The sequence below is a fragment of the Hyposmocoma kahamanoa genome, unplaced genomic scaffold (genome assembly GCF_003589595.1).
Source record: "Hyposmocoma kahamanoa isolate Upper Pololo Valley unplaced genomic scaffold, ASM358959v1 99702, whole genome shotgun sequence".
Taxonomy (NCBI): Eukaryota; Metazoa; Arthropoda; class Insecta; order Lepidoptera; family Cosmopterigidae; genus Hyposmocoma; species Hyposmocoma kahamanoa.
The window spans coordinates 1206952-1224336 of record NW_020656001.1 but is presented as its reverse complement, the minus strand read 5'-3'; the positions used below and the strand labels follow the sequence as shown (position 1 = coordinate 1224336).

Genomic DNA, 17385 nt, shown 5'->3' with positions numbered 1-17385 from the left:
GGCCGGATCGAAGGAATTTTTTTCTTAGTGCTAGATCTTTGTGTTAATAATTATAACAAAATAATTACTTTTAACACCTAACTAGTTATAACCTTCAATTCAAGTAAAAAAAAAAAGATATACATATGTACTTCAAACAGTCAATAAAGTCCAAGTAAGTGTACGATTTATCGAGAACATACATTGTTAGCAGCTCAATGTTGCCTGATTCTAGAAGATTCTCCAACTATTTCAATTGTTAACTACGTACAGGGTTAAGAGCACGTCAAGCTTGACACTTTAGATTTAAATTCAACTCTATAGCGTTAGCAATAACAACTATTCAAAGTCCAATGGTGACGACCAAAGATCGCACCCTATTTATAATAAGGTCACATCTGCATAATTACAACTTGTCGGGAGAAAGATGTAAAGATTCAAAGAACGAAATTAATTATAATTTTTTGATGCTTAAATAGGAAAGTTACAACGTTTCACAAATCGATAAATGTTATTTTTGTAAATAGCCACATTTATTTACTAAAATATAATATTTCCTGGAACTAATGTTATACCTAAAGTGACCATAATTTCTCGCTCAGGGCGGGACGCCTGTAAATTTATTATTATTTTAAAAATAAAACACATTTTTGTGCAGTTACGAAATGTTTAACGATAAAAAGAAGATCTAAAATGTTTAATGATCAAAAATTTTAAAAAAGAACTTATCTTGTGTAGTCTGGTGACCGACTTCAAAAAAAGGAGGAGGTTCTCAATTCGACTGTTTTTTTTTTTGTATGTATGTTACGCGATAACTCCGGTATTTTGAACCGATTTCCACAATTCTTTTTTGTTGGAAAGAGGGTACCTCCATAGTGGTCCCATTTCATTTTGAAGAAAGTCGTCCACCTCTAAGGGTTCACGCATGAAGATTCATTTTTATAAATAGCACCTAAATTTTATTATAAGGAGCAATTATTTTAATGGTTGATTTTGCTATTCTCCTATTCAAGGCGTTTTTCTCTCTCAATATACTTTGAGTAGTGCGAACCGATTTTTGTTATCTCCTGTGTCAAGTTCCGTATAATGGCGAACTAGGGGATGAATCCGGCAAATAGATGTAATTCCACGTACTTTTGAGGTCGGTTTTTTTAGTACTCTGTACTGAGATTATTTATTACTCTGTACTGAGTTTAGGTGATTTCAATTCAATACAGATAGACAATAGAATTTTGGTTATTACTCTTAAACTTACTCGTACTGACACGTACTGAGATTATTAAATATATTGTCACGTGTATCCTGTTTTGGGGACAGCGGGACACAAACTTAAAAGCGAGACATATGGTCACGTTGGTTATACCTGTTGTAAGAAACAGCAAGGTTATTTGAGCGAAAATTTCGCTGAACAACGCGTAGCGATAATACGTGTGTTATAAGATCCTTAGCATTCAACAGACGACCAAACACGGCGATGGTCACCAAACTCTGGACACTGACTTAAACTTTCGCGATTGTCATACATTATCTGATTATAAATTCGAGACGTAGTCGACTCAGTACTACCTCAATTCGAATTCACATTTTCTCCGTACTACGGTTCATTTTACTTAAATTAAAGCGATTTGAAAAATGTATATCGTATATATAATATACGTGTTCTATTTACAACATTTAAAACATACTTTTATTTCAAGATTTTTTGTGTTTCTAAGCGTGGGCGTCAGATCATAAGCTTTTGTAGAGACTAGTTTTGAGTTTGGCGTGTTGCATATGTTTTGGTGACATGTCACGGAGCTTCTTGATGCAGTTTGTGGCATTGAATCTGGTTAAATTAGTCTCGGTGGAAGATTGTTGCACATTAAAATAATAATAAACATTGGATTAGATTACAATTTATTCGAAACGTCTGATGGCCGTAGTAATTTGTTATTTAAAATTTCAGTCTTAGATTGCTTTGATCTAGTAGCATAACGTGAGTCGACAGAAAATTGTTTCTTTGTTTTCTTTCAGCTCACCTAGGCATTTTCTTCTTTTTTGTGACATTATTTGTGTTTTATATTTGTTAGCATGTGTAGAATATATTTTATACGCGTATCTATTTTATTAATAATTAAACTTTGTGGTACGCATGACTTAACATACCTACAGTCATTTAGACTGTTGATAGTAACTATTATGACATAATCTGTGTTACTGGTTGTGCCAGGGTTCATGCTATCTAGAAATAAGATTTTGTGATACAAGAGTTTACTGAATAAATGATGATGGTTACTGTAATGTGAAGTGAGAAAAAACTCCATGAAAAGACGAAATCGCACTACAGGTATAAACATTTATCTGCCTGCCCCGATGGGAGAACGGCGAGAGATATATGTATATAACCAGAAAAGGCTTGTTTGCAATATTGTATATAAATCCGTTTTAGTGACGGATTGAATAATAATCACCTAAACATATTAATATACCTACATGTCACAATAACTTTTAACTTTGTAGAATTTCTCAGTCGCATAAAATCACTGTGATCATGCTGTTTTGAGTAAATTTCGCTATAATTTAAACGCATAGTATTTACGAGTCCTACGTAGTTTATTTCTGATTCTTATGGTCTGAATAAATAAATGAGCTTAAATATAATAAATAATAAAAGAAAATAATGAAAATAAATAATATTTTTAATAATAATTGAAAAAATACTTTGCTATATTTTGCTATAGAACCTCGGACAATACACACAAGTACCCTCACTGCTGCATGCGCAGTCTCTAAATATTGCTGTAAGTCGCGATGTCATTAAGAGAGGAAATGATAAAATGACGTAAGGAGAAGTTCTGTACTTATTTGTATTTGTTTTTAAATATCGTAACCCCCATTGCACTGTTAAAACACGCACCTTTAAAACGCTGTAAATCACATTGTTCGTACTTAACAACACCCAAGGAAATGCTGTAAGTGGTACAATTTTAATATTAGGGAAAACAAACACAACACACAAAACACAGAAAAATTTAATTACGTGTTCTTGATATGACGCACATTTCGCAAAAAACACTGGATTTTATGTGGGTTAAATCGTTTTAAAATTCCTTAATCAGAAAAAGTGTTAAAAAATTATGTTGTCCAGAGTTTATTTCTCATTTTAGAGACATGAGACCCGGACCAATCGAAGCAGAAAAAACAGGATTATGTAAATAAAGTATTTTTGCAGGTATTGCGGGTTACAGCATTATTGCTTTCCAGCGACGATATATTGAACGTTTATCACAAAGATACGATTAGGTTCGGTTAGATTAGGTTAAGTTAGGTTTAAAAGAAAAAACATTTTCCTTTCAAAATTATTTTCGATGTTATGAAAATTCGAGCAAGCGTTATTTCTAGAAAATATCATTTCGGACTACTAATAACCGAATTGACCTTCTCCTTTTTTCAAGTCGTTTAAAAAAATATTCTCCAGAGTATAATGGAATGTGTTTATTACAAACTGTTTAGAAATAGATAATTAGAATAGACGTGGAAGCATTGTTCTCTTATCTAAGGGTTATAGGTGCACCTGTTTATCTAAGCGGTTTGTTTATAGCTGGCCCTCATGGCCAGGCGATAACAGACCCTTACGCCATATCAACTTAGAGATATTGCCTGGAATTGCGTAATTACTACTGCATGCGTTATTAGGGTGACATCGTATTATAAAAGTTGGATATACGGAGTATAATATATTTTATTGAATATCATGATTCATTGTATCATTGCTACCATGATGTTCATGTATTTTAACAGACTACCGAAACGCATTTAGTGATTTAAAAAAATTATTCGTAGTTATTGAAAAACTAAATATTTTTTTACAAAACATCTTTTAATCTTTTGATACTGTACTTTACTGTTCATGACTTTTGATTCTAAAATTTATTTATCATTGTTTTAAGTTTATTATTCACTGAACGGATTCTGTAAGCTTGTTGACAATTACCCTATACTAGTGTGTTGTTATTCCTGCGATCCGACTGGACTAAATACCAGCGACTAAGCAGCAATGTTAGCATTACTGTGTTGCGGTTTTGAATTAATTAATTAATTAATTAATCTTTAGGTGCTGGTGAAATTACAGGCACATGGGACTTGTCAACTTATGTCTCAGGGTGACGGGCGCAGTGGTAGTGCAATTCAGATCTTTGCAATTGAAAGCTCTTAGTGGCACCGTAACTGTTATGGACAGGCGTGTAACTTACCATCAGGCGCACGACTTGTTCGTAACGTCACTTAATGTTATAAAAAAAATAATATCTCAACTTGTTACATAACAGGTACATGCAAAAGCGCAACCATTTGGCAAAAGAGAACCCTTTAACTATGACGCTACTCAAACGCCCTACTGCGTCTTGATTAGTAAAAATTTAAGCGGTACTTGGCCAATCACGGCACTTCTTATTTCTTTGGTTTTTTGTTTTTGGCGTTTGTTTGACTTTCATTTGAGCTTGTTGTCGTGGATTGTTAACAAAATATACATTAAATATTGATTGTGTTTCATTATTTTAATTTACTCGTGGAAAAACTGTTGTATGCAATCATTACATAATTGTAAAACGTCACTATTTGAGAAGAGTATAATTGCAATGGCACCAAAAATCTATAATAAATTGCCATTACAGTTAAGGCAGAATGAAAATTTCGCGGAATTTAAACGCACATTATTTGAGTATTTAATTGAAAAATCATTTTATACATTTTGCTAACTAATGTCACATTAATTAATTTATTATTTATTATTGAGACGAACGTGACTGTATGACAATGATTTATTTATATTGATTATTATCTTAATTAAATTACTTTTGTTTTGATGTCCTAACTGTTGTACATTTTAAGACTTGGTCCTGCGAAGGTGAGGAAGCCTATAATCAGTGGTTTGTCACTATTTAATGATAATTATTAGTGTTATTTTATTATTATTATTATTTGGAAGTATTGGACAAGTATAATTAATAATAATAGTATAATTCGTATGCCTTGATGGTACGTCATGGCGACCATAAAATAAATGTTATCAAATGTACCTACCCATGATGACGAATAAAATGATTTGATTTGATTTGATTTGATTTAAGTCTTAAAACCTCGTATCTATTACTTAGGCCACGAGGATTTGCCGAGTAACACGGTACGGTAAGAACCTTCGTTTTGCAATGATTGTATAAAATACTGTTTCACCCATTGACTTACAATTATATGGACGTCGGGTCCGCGCTAAAAAGTGTCCGCACTTGTAAGGCGCTAAAATCGTATACAGAGCGCCAAACTCCGCTTTAGTCTTCATTGGTTCGACTGACAGCGCGATACTGCGATGACATTACAATTTAAATTTCGAATAGGTTGACTTGGGACATTTTTTTCGTGGTTTTTGTATTAGACCCGTCGTCCATTTATTTGTAAGTCAATGATTTCACCTCACTAGCTCGGCAAGGATTTCTTTCTCATTAGAAATCTACATTTTTTAATTCGATCTTGACGATAGACTGTGGTGCACCTAACTTTTTCTTTCGATGAAAAAAAAGACAATGAGACGTTCAACTACGTGATTTGTCGTACATTATTTATGTAATATAAATCTGTTGGTATATTTTATTCTTATTATTGTTGACATTAAATTGACAACGATAACTAATTTTGTTTATTAAATTATTTTAATGTACCCGTCTTGCTGTATGAATCAATGAAGCTGATTTGTTACAGTTCTACCTTTTTTATTTCGTCTATCATTTTCCTCGCCTTATTAAGTGTCTAGTTGCTTGCCCTCGCCACGCTCAGGATTCTATTTTTAACCGAATTCAAAAAAGGAGGAGGAGCTCAATTCGACTGTATGTTCTTTTTTTTTGCATGTATGTTACGTGGTAACTCCGGTATTTGTGAACCGATTTTCATGATTCTTTTTTGTTAGAAAGGGAGTACTTCCATAGTAATATTCCATAGTATTCCATAGTGGTCCCATTTCATTTTGAAGAAAATCATCCACCTCGAAGGGTGGCTGTTCACGCATGAAGATTCATTTTTATAAATAACCCCTAACTTTAATTTAGGAGCAATTACTTTTAGCAATTATTTAGTTGATTTTGCTATTTCTCCAATTCAAGGCGTTTTTCTCTCGATATACTTTGAGTAGTGTCGTAGTGAGAACCTATTTTCATTATCTCCAGTATCAAGTCCTGTATAGTGGCGAACTAGGGGATATTGCAATGAAACTTAGCAAATAGACGTAATTCCACGTACTTTTGAGGTCGGTTTTTTTAGTACTCTGTACTAAGATTATTGAATTCAGTCTTAGACTCCTTCATTTGATCAGGTTTCTATACAAGTACTCGTGTCAAACAACAAATTTGCAGCCTTGCATAACAAACGACTATTATTATAGCCCTTAAAGAATAAAAAATGTGGGGTAGCTCGAATTATGTGTCCAGCAGTGTAGGTGCCAAGGTAGGTAGTTCTACCCTGAGCAGAAACGATTCACAAAAATGTACTTGTATTAGAATAGAAAGCATTTACTGGGACGCCACAACACATACGCAAAAAAAGAATATATAAAAACAAGTGTAAAAAAACGTCTAAAGAGACATTTTTAAAATGTAAAGAACAATAATGACACATGTGCGTCTGAAATGATCCATTCAGCTAATACAACAGATTCATAGATCTACGGTCTATAAAATTATAAGTCAATGATTGCACAGCTTAGAGCTTACACACGACTCTTAGCTGCGATGCCGTAGCTAATCGTCTACCTTTGTGTGTTTCGCTCGGCAGCAAAATTGTTTTGCATCTCGTAGTTTGAAACGCACACGTGCGACTTAAGCAGCGATGCGAAACGCGATACAAACGCTATTCACGTTTCAAATTAATTAAGTAATTTATTTATTTCACTTTTAGGTTGACAATTAACAAAACAAAACAATGTGCATAATGATTCAACATAAGCGACTGTGCGAGTGATGCAGTACACGTTTGTATGGATTCAATCGCGCGTTTACATAGATGCAATCCCCTTTAACTCGCAAGTGTAGCGTTGCTATCGCACGTTTGAATCGCTGCTAAACGTCGCGGTGTGAAACCACTCTTAGATTAGCTTGTGTCGCTGATTTTCAGAGGACCGGTTTTACTTTTGCTTTTGCCGGTATTTTGAATTCGCACAGCTATACAATTTCAAATGTAGGCAAGAAAAGAGCTAGGAGATGTTACATAAAGTGCAGAACAAATAATTATCGCGCATAGCAAATTTCACTTAGCAAATACGTTAGTCTGAATTACACCCGCAATTTCAATGCAGCGTTCCGCAACTCCGCTTGAAACCGGTAATACGTTTACTTTATCGCTTTGCGATAAGCTGCTTTGAAAGAGCTAGTACGAAAAAGTCCACAGACTGCAATAATCGTATCCCTCTAACCTTTGCACTCGTGTGCGTTGGTAGCAGAGGCGCGGCCCCACGGAGCGTCGTTGTAGAAATCCAGACAGCGTTCGCAGTCGCGACCAGCGGTGTTGTGCTCGCATCTAAAACATTTCACAATAATTTTATAGCTTCTTATAAATCCTATACGAACTATGTTCAGTAGCAGTAGAGCTCCTTGTGAAAGAGTTCGTCCAGGGAAGTACTGCCACCTTATCTATTTCTGCCGCCAAGCATTATTGTGTTCCGGTTTTGAAGGGTAAGGGTGCTGGTGAAATTACAGGCACATGGGACTTGTCAACTTATGTTTCAGGGTGATGGGCGCAGTGGCAGTGCCCCTCAGATCTTTCCCATTTAAAGAACTGTTATGGACAGGCGTGTAGCTTACCTTCGGGCGCACGACTTGTTTGTCCCGTGACTTGATATTTATAAAAATGTTTTTAACGGTTACCTAGTAGTTCGAAATGACATTTTCCAGAAATAACTTTTGCTCGAATCTTCATAAACTCAAAAGTAATTTTGAGAGGAAAATATTTTTTTAAACCTAACTTAATCTAACCTAACCGTACCTAATCGTGTCTTTGCGATAAACATCCAACATATCCTGAAAGAACAACGGTTTCGTTATAATTCGGTTTTCGGTGCAATGAAAATTTGAACAACCGTTATTTCGGAAAAAAAAATTCGAGTTTGTGATTGGTTGCCGTTTTTAACTAGTTAAACCTATTTCTTTGCCATTGAAACAAATGATCGTTTACCATTAGCCGTTTCACGGTAAAGTAACATATTGTATATTTTCGGTAGATACATTCTAACATGGTGATGTAGTAATAACGGAAGACTCACTTGCAACTCCTTGATTTAGAGCCGTCCGGCATGTCGAGCGTGTTGCAAATAGAAGCGTGTCCGTTGCACTTGCATCGGGCGCCCACCGCCACGTCAGCGATCGCGTACCAATATGACTGCAGCACCTGCACGTCGCCGAAGATCTCGTCTCCGAACGTATTCAGTCGGTCGAGCGAAATACGCAGATCAGTTGCTGTCACCCATTCCTGTGTCGAAAACAAACATAGCTCAATATCGAAGGGGCCCTGACTTATCCAAGAAATTTGATTTGACAACCTCGGTTTGCACTGGATGAGGTGGTCGCGGTTTCGATTACCGGTAAGACCGATTTGGGAAATTAACTTTTCTAAATAAGTGCTGCTCCGAGTTCTCTGAGCTCTGGGAAGAGCCCTAGAGTGAATTCCGGTGCTCTGGTAATCATAGTACAGGGAATTTCCTAGTTTGAGACTTTTACGATACCAAGTGCCGGGACGAACAAGTCGTGCGCCTGATGGTAAGCGACACGCCTGGCCATAACAGTTGCAATGCCACGTAGAGTTTTAAAACATAAAGATCCGACGGACACTGCCACTGCGCCCATCACCCAGAGACATAAGTTGATAAGTCTCATGTGCTTATAATTTCACCAGCACCATTACCCTTCACAACCGGAACGCAGTAATGCACATATTACTTCTAGGCGGCAGAAACATGTAAGGTGGCAGTAATTCCCTGGACGAATTCTGGCACAAGGAGCTCTACTGCTACAAAACTGCGCCATGTCAATTGCTGTGGTTGGCAGGAAATTTTGAATCAATCGAAACTAAATGAAGCAATTGCACTTTAAGAACCCCGCAAACTGTGATCTATCGTTGCATCCGCTATGGTAAGATTGTAGAGTGTGTATTGAATAACCGTATCTGGCTTACTTCGAAGACAACTTTCTTTGTAAGCAGCAACATGATAAAAGAAAATTCTCACTCCTTCACTGTTTATGCGGTCAGATTTTGGAATGCACTTCCCATTACTGTTCATGATAATCAAAGTCACTCTTTAGCAATTTTTAAAATGAGAGTTATTAAGCACTATTTACCGAATATTCCTTCCATTTTATTATAGTACGAAGTATTTATCTAATTTATATAGTTTGTATTTATATAGTTTTAATAGTTTAATGTTTTTGATATTTTTTTTTTCATAATTTTTGTTTTGCTGTGCTCGTAAACCCGTTACTGTAATTATTGTCTCCTGTATTTTGGTCTGCAGGAACAATTTTTTTTAGATATAAGCAGTACCTTTTATTTGTGTTTTCCTTGTTACTAAATATGTTTTTGTTTTTTCTGTATAATAAATAATTTAAAAAAAGAAAAAAATCACATTTGTGCTAAGCCAATTACGCAAAAAGATAAAGGTGATTAGCGTCGGATAAACGTATGGATGCTGATAAGCAAAACCTGTTAACAAACAAGATCATAATGTCAAAATGGAGCCTAATGATATTTTCGTCGTTTTTGATAGTTTGTTCTAAAAGTTATTTGTTAAATGAAAACTTTTGCTGTTGTGCTTGCTGTTTTTGGGGAATCATAGTAATAAATCCCAACAATGTGACAACATTAAAAGTTATCAGTTTGCAATTAAATCTTAGAACGAACTATCAAAAATAAATGAAAAAACTATTAGGTGATATTTTCGCAAAACTATGGTCATGTTTGTTAACACGTTTTTGCTTGCCCTCATCCATATAACCTATTTTGAGCAAGATTGTGCTTTATTATTTAAGTAAATATTACCACCAATACAAACAATTCTTATTAGTCATATCAGCATGACATGCCACTGTGACCACCAATAAACGGCCAAAATAAGGAGATCAATTCGCTCAAGCTTCATCTATGGCCACCGATGACTGTAATGAAGCTATAAATCTTGGCAATGATAGCATCATTCGCCGTAGGTTTCCACTGATTATTATTATTAAGTTCAGGTCGTCCAGGTAAATACTGGCACCTTATCTATTTAGAATATAATACATTTATTACATAACACCACAACACAATAATAAACAGTAAAAAATAAAAAGTAAATAAAATAAAAATAACTAAATTAAAACTAAAACAAACAGAAATGAATAACAATAAAAGAAAACTAAATAAAATTAATTAAAAATAAAATCTTAGCAATAAATAATTATGCGACCACAAAGCTGGTCAACATTATTGTTGTACTAAATAGATGTCATGTGTGCGGCGGCTAATTTCACCGCCGGGACAAGGCTGTGACGCTGATTCTCAGTGGACCCTAAAACCGAGTGAGTACCGGACGTGTGTGTCGCGTTTAAACTAAAATAAATTACGTATATATTTCTTTAATGTAGTATGGTGTGTTCTCTTATATTTATAAAATACTTAAATAATTCATTTGATACATATATACAGTGATAAGCATATGCAATGTAATGTCTATTATTTACAACAAACAAAAATGGGACTTATTTAGTTTGAAAAGATTCTTTTTCAAATTGTAAGGGAGCTTGTGAAATTACAGGCACATGCGACTTGTCAACTTATGTCTCAGGGAGTCGGGTGCAGTGGCAGTGCCCCTCAGATCTTTGTGATATAAATCTGTGAGTGGTACTGCAACTGTTATGGATATATCACTGATGTGATACGCCTATATCACTTACCATCAGGCGCACGACTTGTACGTCCCGTCACAGTTTTTATATAAAAAAAATATTGTGATAGGCGACAATTTCATGCGACTCTGGTAGAGTCCTAGAAATTATCATAATTTATTATAATCGGAATCGGTTCTGGTGTTATGCGTTTACAACCCGACATACCTGTAGCTCGGGACTGCTGTCGAAGGTGTAAGCGGACGGTCTTCCCTCAAGCGTGGAGAAAAGAACGTTGCCTCCTGATAAGGGCGATATATCGGAATACTCGCTGGTGCACAACGCACGCGTTTCCGCTCCCAGCTCCGCCGCTTTCTGCTCCGTCACACCGTATGTATCTCGGCACGACGCGCTATCAATATAACGAGAAATTTCAGGTATAGATTTATAACACCAATTGTATACTATAATTATATAAAAATACAAAGAAGATGGTCATAAATCCTGGACCATGTTAAGCAAAGTTATAAATCACTCTACATTTTAGTAAAGACCAACCTGAAATACTGGAAAGGTTCCCAAGGCCGGTCTTCGGCAGTCTTTTTGTAAATAGCAAAACTCTGAGGCCTCGGTGAGTAGAACACGATCCGGACGTACGTGATGTCATATGCCTTGCCTGGCGAACGAGGGCACAAGTATTTAGAAGCGTTATCGAGTCAAGCGTTATGTTATGACATAAGGATCAACATATTTATGCCTTGGCACTAATATACGGTAGGCAAAACGTTTCACTACATCTCAAAATATGTTTAAAATATCGACAGCGCCTTATTTCGGGATATAACTTTAACTTTTTGCCTAGAAACAGACATGAGGTAAAACAACGCAGAACTGACCTAAGTGCAAGGTCAAGTTGACCTGGTTTGGATACTGGATGCCCTCTTTCATGGTCTCCGACTGCCACCAAGTCTGATCCTGCTCGTGATGAAGATCGGTCAAGAAATAACTGGAAACTTCTTCGGGTTGGCAGATGTCACACGATCTGGAGAAGAACAATTGTTTAACTATATTAAGGAATCATATTTGGTCATTGTCTTGTGTCTCATCATAATAATTCTAAAACAGAAAATGCTCAGGGCTGAATATTGACTGTCACCTATGTGTCGCTAACACTCTTTACATTTGTGTTTCTCTTTTTCTATCGAAAGAAGCCGGAGTCATCAACACAGCTCAATCAAATAGAAATGAAATCTCTGTGCAGTTGTTTTTGACTGTGTATTATTTACCTGGTAGACGTGCCGGCCGAGGTCTGCTTGCAGTACGACGTTGTGCCGTGGTCGCCACACGTGTTGGTTGCCTCCATCTGCACCATGAATGCTGCGTTCTCGAACCCCGGGATGCATCTCTGAGAAATTCAGAACCGTCACAGTATATTCAATCTGTTGGGGAAAATGGAGTCGTAACAGGTTGTACAAGTGAAAGCATATGAAAGAAAAACATACGCGAATCAGAGATCGGAGAGCCCGGTGCTCATGGGTATCTGGCAACCTTTAGAGTAAATATATTTCTGTTCACATATTCGCGAGGATAACAACACAATGAACATTGTGACGTTAGACGGTACATTGCATCTAGACGTACCATCATCTGTTGAGTTGTTGATAATGAGTTTAGCATGTTCGTCATCAATGTCAATCAAGAGTGACAACAAGGAACCACCTACACGTTCTAAACATAATCCAGAAACCGACGTTCTTAGAGCGTCGTTTGATTCGTGAATGCATTCGCAATGTTCATCATGAGCTCAGAACCAGAATAAAATTTCCAGATGATTTACTAATAAGTAATACACATAGAATGAATAATGCCTCTCTCTGTTATCCCGTAACGGATGTAATTTTTTTTGTAATTGTATGTAAAAACACAACTATTTTTAAACGACTTCAAAAAAAGAGGAAGATTTTCAATTTGATTGCATTTTTTTTGTTTGTATGTTACGCGATATCTCCGACATTTGTAAACCGATTTCGATGATTTTTATTTGTTGGAAAGGGGATACTTAAGTAGTAGTCTCATAGAAATTTGAAGAAAATATTTCATCTCTAAGGATGTCAAATTAAGGGATAAAGCCGGCTTATTGAATTTCACCCACTCCTAGGTATCCAATTTCAATAACACTTGGCACATAGGAGTAATTTCAACATAAACAAAATGTCATGGTTACCTAGAGCTGATATGACTATTCAACGGTGTACAGTACAGCAGGTACCTTGTATTTGGGCTTATATTATTCGTTTTGAGGACTTCCATGTGCCAATGTGGGCTCCCTACATTGTCATCCTATCTTTTTATCACCTTTACTCTGATTCCTGGCCACTAGTTTCAAATTTTGAATCGTTCTTTAATTCCTTTGCCTCGCCATTTTCTTTTTGTTTCGTTCCATCGCCTACCTACTCAATCGCGGCAGCGAGCAGTTCAGCTGTATTTTTTTTATTAGCTGTAATTTTGATCTTTCTACCAGTTCGCAACCTAATCATGTTTGCTGAAAACCAGCGCTCCAGGCTGAAATCTATCAGCCTGTAGCTAATAGCTGAGCAAATCCCGTTTGCGTGCGCCGCGACACGCATTTATTATTACGTTTTCAATTATTTTTCTTATTATTTTTATTTTTATTTTGTTTTAATCATTATAATTTTTTAATTATGTTTTAACTTTTGTTGTAGGTACTGTATTTTAGTTTAAAGTTAATAATAATGTATTAATTTTAAGATCATGTGTGTCTCGGTGCTTACGCAATAAACTATTCTTATTCTTATTCTTATTCTTATCATGTGCCAATTTTAATGTTAATACCAATCTGTAGTTCTATATAACTCGGCCCTTTTCGGTATGTAATTAAGTTAGGGAGTGTATAGTATTGTATCTGTGTTTTTATATAGGGTAAAACCGGGTTAAATGTCCATAGGGGGCAGATGGCCAATCGCAATATTTCAATGATCCGCTAACGAGAAGCGATAGTTATTGGTCAGTTTCAGTATTCGCATCGTATCGTGTCTTAGGGTCGTATTCTAGATGCTCAAGTCTGGATTTGAGCAGACTTGAGTATGATTTCAAGCACTGGAAATACGACCCTAATGGCAAGGACTTGAGTATGATTTTCAGTGCTCACTGCAATACTCAAGTCCTGACTTGTGTATTGAGTAGAGTTCTGGAATACGACCCTAAGTGCAAGTGTACGGCGAATATGCTGAGCAAAAAAAAGAAAAAGTAAGTAAAAGCCTTGTCAATTGTTTTGACTAATGTTAAAATTTTTTAGAGGGTATATGTTTTACACTACAATGAAGATATTTTTTCTAAATATGGATTATTTTTGTATTTATAGCTTAGTCCACATCCAATTCTTTGTTATAAGCTCAAAATTTTACGACACATGTTTTTTATTGTTTAAATTTTATGTGTGGCCACCTTTCCCTGAATATTATTAGGACAGATGGCCAATCAAAATCGGTGTAAGATGGCCATGTAACTACTTATACCGATAGGATAAAAGGATGAAAGGTCTAAAATATTAATAAAATAATTTATTTATTTTCGAACTAGTTTTAGATGCATCCCAAATTCCAAAAGAATCATTAAAAGCAGCTATTAATGCTTAGAAAATGTCCCAATACTTGTAAACGGCCCGAAAGCTTGGTTTGTTTGAAAAACAAATATACGCGATTTAAATCCGGAAAAATAGTTTCTTTTCATAAGTGTAACAATCGCGAAAACCTAAGAACTCATAGCTATTAAAACTGCTGCTGCTATGAGACCCGCCTCATCGGAGACTGGCTCCAATGCGTCGCGTCGTGTGCCACTTTTGGGTTCAAGAAAACTGAGAATTTAACGACATGAAGAAAAAAGTGCACTTAAAAACACAAAACACCTAGTAAAAAACCTATCTAAGTTTAGAAATAATTACTGACCATCTTACCCATAGTCCTATGGTCATCACACCCGGACACCTCGAAAGAGACGGCCAATCGTAATTTTTTTTAAACTAATTTTAAGGATGGTCTCAAGACAATTTGTCCTTTTTTCTGTTGAATAATTAATAGTCAATTGTTCAAAGTTTAATAAGAAATAAAGATTTGCAATGTAACATCTATAATTTTATTTTGACAGCGTTTAGAAAAAACTATGGCCATCTACCCCGGTTTTACCCTACCTTTTCTTGTTACAGCCTTACCTTTCTTTTCTTTCAAACTATCAAACAAATTTTTGTGGACCGAAGTATCGTATTTCATTGCCGTGATCCTGGTCCAGGCTATAGTGGTTTATAACCTTTTCATTCATATGCATTTCAGTTATCGTTGAGAAGACGTCCCGACTTTATGACGTCAGTTTTTTCATAAAAAAGTTATAATCATATTTTTTTGTTTCACTAGAATACTAATTGTGCTAAAGCAGAGTAAAACTTTGCCTTTTACTGTTAATCTTTCCGATATTTCAGTGGGAGGTATTGACCACTCTTTATATATTAGTTAAAGTTTAAGTTACCAATCTACGTTTCTATATAACTTTTGATTACAGTGACCCTACCAACTGACGCTTAGGGTACACGAGAAAGCACTATAACCCGTGCGTGCACAGTAACCTTCTAAGTTCAGGATCTGACCCCAGATCAGCCAGTGTACAAAGTTGTCACTGACCATTGTCACTGACTTCATTCGATTCTCAAGAGGCTTGTGCGTTGGGTGAGCCCTCCCCTAGTGCACGTATAGTAAGTACCCTTCGTATTTTCCAGATAGATACCGGAGCTGTAGGCATGCTCACTTTCCATTGCGTATTGCACAACTAACGGTTGCCACCGCTAAGCCGTTGACTCTATCCATTATTAAATCTCCTCTTTGATCTCTCCAGTTCCCAGAAACCTACGCTACTGGAGGGACCGGAGAATGTCTAGCTCATCCTGTACTAGCTTTCCGGGCTTGTACCGGAGATGTCAGTCGCAGTGACCTGCGACAGTGTCCGTACATAGTGTCCAAGTTATGGGGCAACTTCCGTGTCTCGCGCGTCACGTCGTCTTAGGCCCTCGTTCAGAATATATAACGAACAATATAAATATCGCTTAGTGTTACAAGAGACCTTCGATAATTTTTAAATGAAAGATTTCAACAGCATCGTATACATACCACGCGGATGTAACCAGTCTCATCAAAAATTCCTGGGAACTTTTCACTATGCAAAATATACTTACATATTTTAATAGGCAATTCCTCTGAACTGTATTGCATGATTTAAAAAAGGTTTTTGTATGATCTCATTGTAATATATACAATGTTAGACCATATGGTGTTCCCAGAATGGAAGGCCCAGCACCATGTGTTTTGATGTGTCACGTGTACAAATATATCAGGCAAAGGGATTCCCTACAAAGGGTGAGGGACGGAGTGGGGGGTGGGGTCCACAGTTGTATGTGCGTTGCGTGAAACTTCAGGGAAAATGAGATGGGCATGGTTAGTTGTTTTCAATGTGCAGAAAAATGGTAAGTGCACCTACAATATTAAAATGGCTATATTAAAAAAATAATTAAGAAGTGTACGTTAAAAACTAATGTACCGTTTCTCATGTCAAATACAATTTTCTTTTTTTTTAAGATTTCGCCAGTGTCATTTTTGTAAAAGTAATTATAATACAAATTATGTCGACAGTCGCCTAAGTCGCTATTATTTTAAATCTGTTTTTATCATTTTCCTGAAAATTTCTTTTTTTAGGAAAAAGACAGTTTATTATTAAGGATACGACAACTACAGAAGGAGGACAACGTTTGGACATTTGTTACGTAATGACGAATTTGTGAGAATTATAATTGAGGGGAAAATATAAGGAAAAAGAAAGAGATGAAGATCAAGAATAAAGTACCTACATTAAACAAATAAAGAAGAACATCAAAGTGAGCAGCTCTAAAGAAGTCCAGGAGCTGGCTATGAACCGTGAGGATAGGAGGAGGCTACACCGACAAGAACCTGGCTCTTAAATAGGATGATGATAAGTATTACGTAGGTACATAAATGTTTAAAAAAAATATTGTCTGGTTACAGGATATAAAACTGCGTCACGTGTATAACCAGGAGTTAGTAACGTAAAACATGACATCAGTCGTTGATAGAAATAGATTTAACAACACGGAAAATGTTTACGACGCCCCGCCCTGAATGGTGGTTTTACCGCCAAAATAGACGATCTATCTTTAGCGCATGCTCAGGGTAGGACATTCACTCCTGCGACATTTACTTAACCGGTAAGAGCTTAACACGCACTATAATGTAGTTCAAAAGAACTGATGGTTCAATATAATGCTGTTCAAAAATGTACTTATTGATATGTTCCCCTAACTACTACTAGATGTCGCTACTTGCATGTGAAGTCTGACTACAAACTTGCTTAGGACGACACAACGGCGAGGGGCCTGATTCTCGCGTGATAGACATATAAGTCCATATATATGTGTGAACAATCAGTTCTTTTGAACTACATTATAGTGCGTGTT

General features: G+C 36.1%; 1 protein-coding gene across 1 annotated transcript in view; it reads right to left on the bottom strand.

The window, feature by feature from the left end:
• LOC113239233 (laminin subunit gamma-1) overlaps positions 1 to 17385 on the bottom strand; it is a 51861-nt gene that overhangs the window by 27598 nt on the left and 6878 nt on the right. Inside the window, exons 2-7 of the mRNA XM_026476144.1 lie at positions 12140 to 12258; positions 11750 to 11895; positions 11412 to 11529; positions 11082 to 11265; positions 8261 to 8466; positions 7415 to 7518 (exon numbers count right to left, since the gene is read on the bottom strand). Coding sequence (XP_026331929.1) covers positions 7415 to 7518; positions 8261 to 8466; positions 11082 to 11265; positions 11412 to 11529; positions 11750 to 11895; positions 12140 to 12258 — 877 coding nt within the window. The remainder of the gene's footprint in view (positions 1 to 7414; positions 7519 to 8260; positions 8467 to 11081; positions 11266 to 11411; positions 11530 to 11749; positions 11896 to 12139; positions 12259 to 17385) is intronic.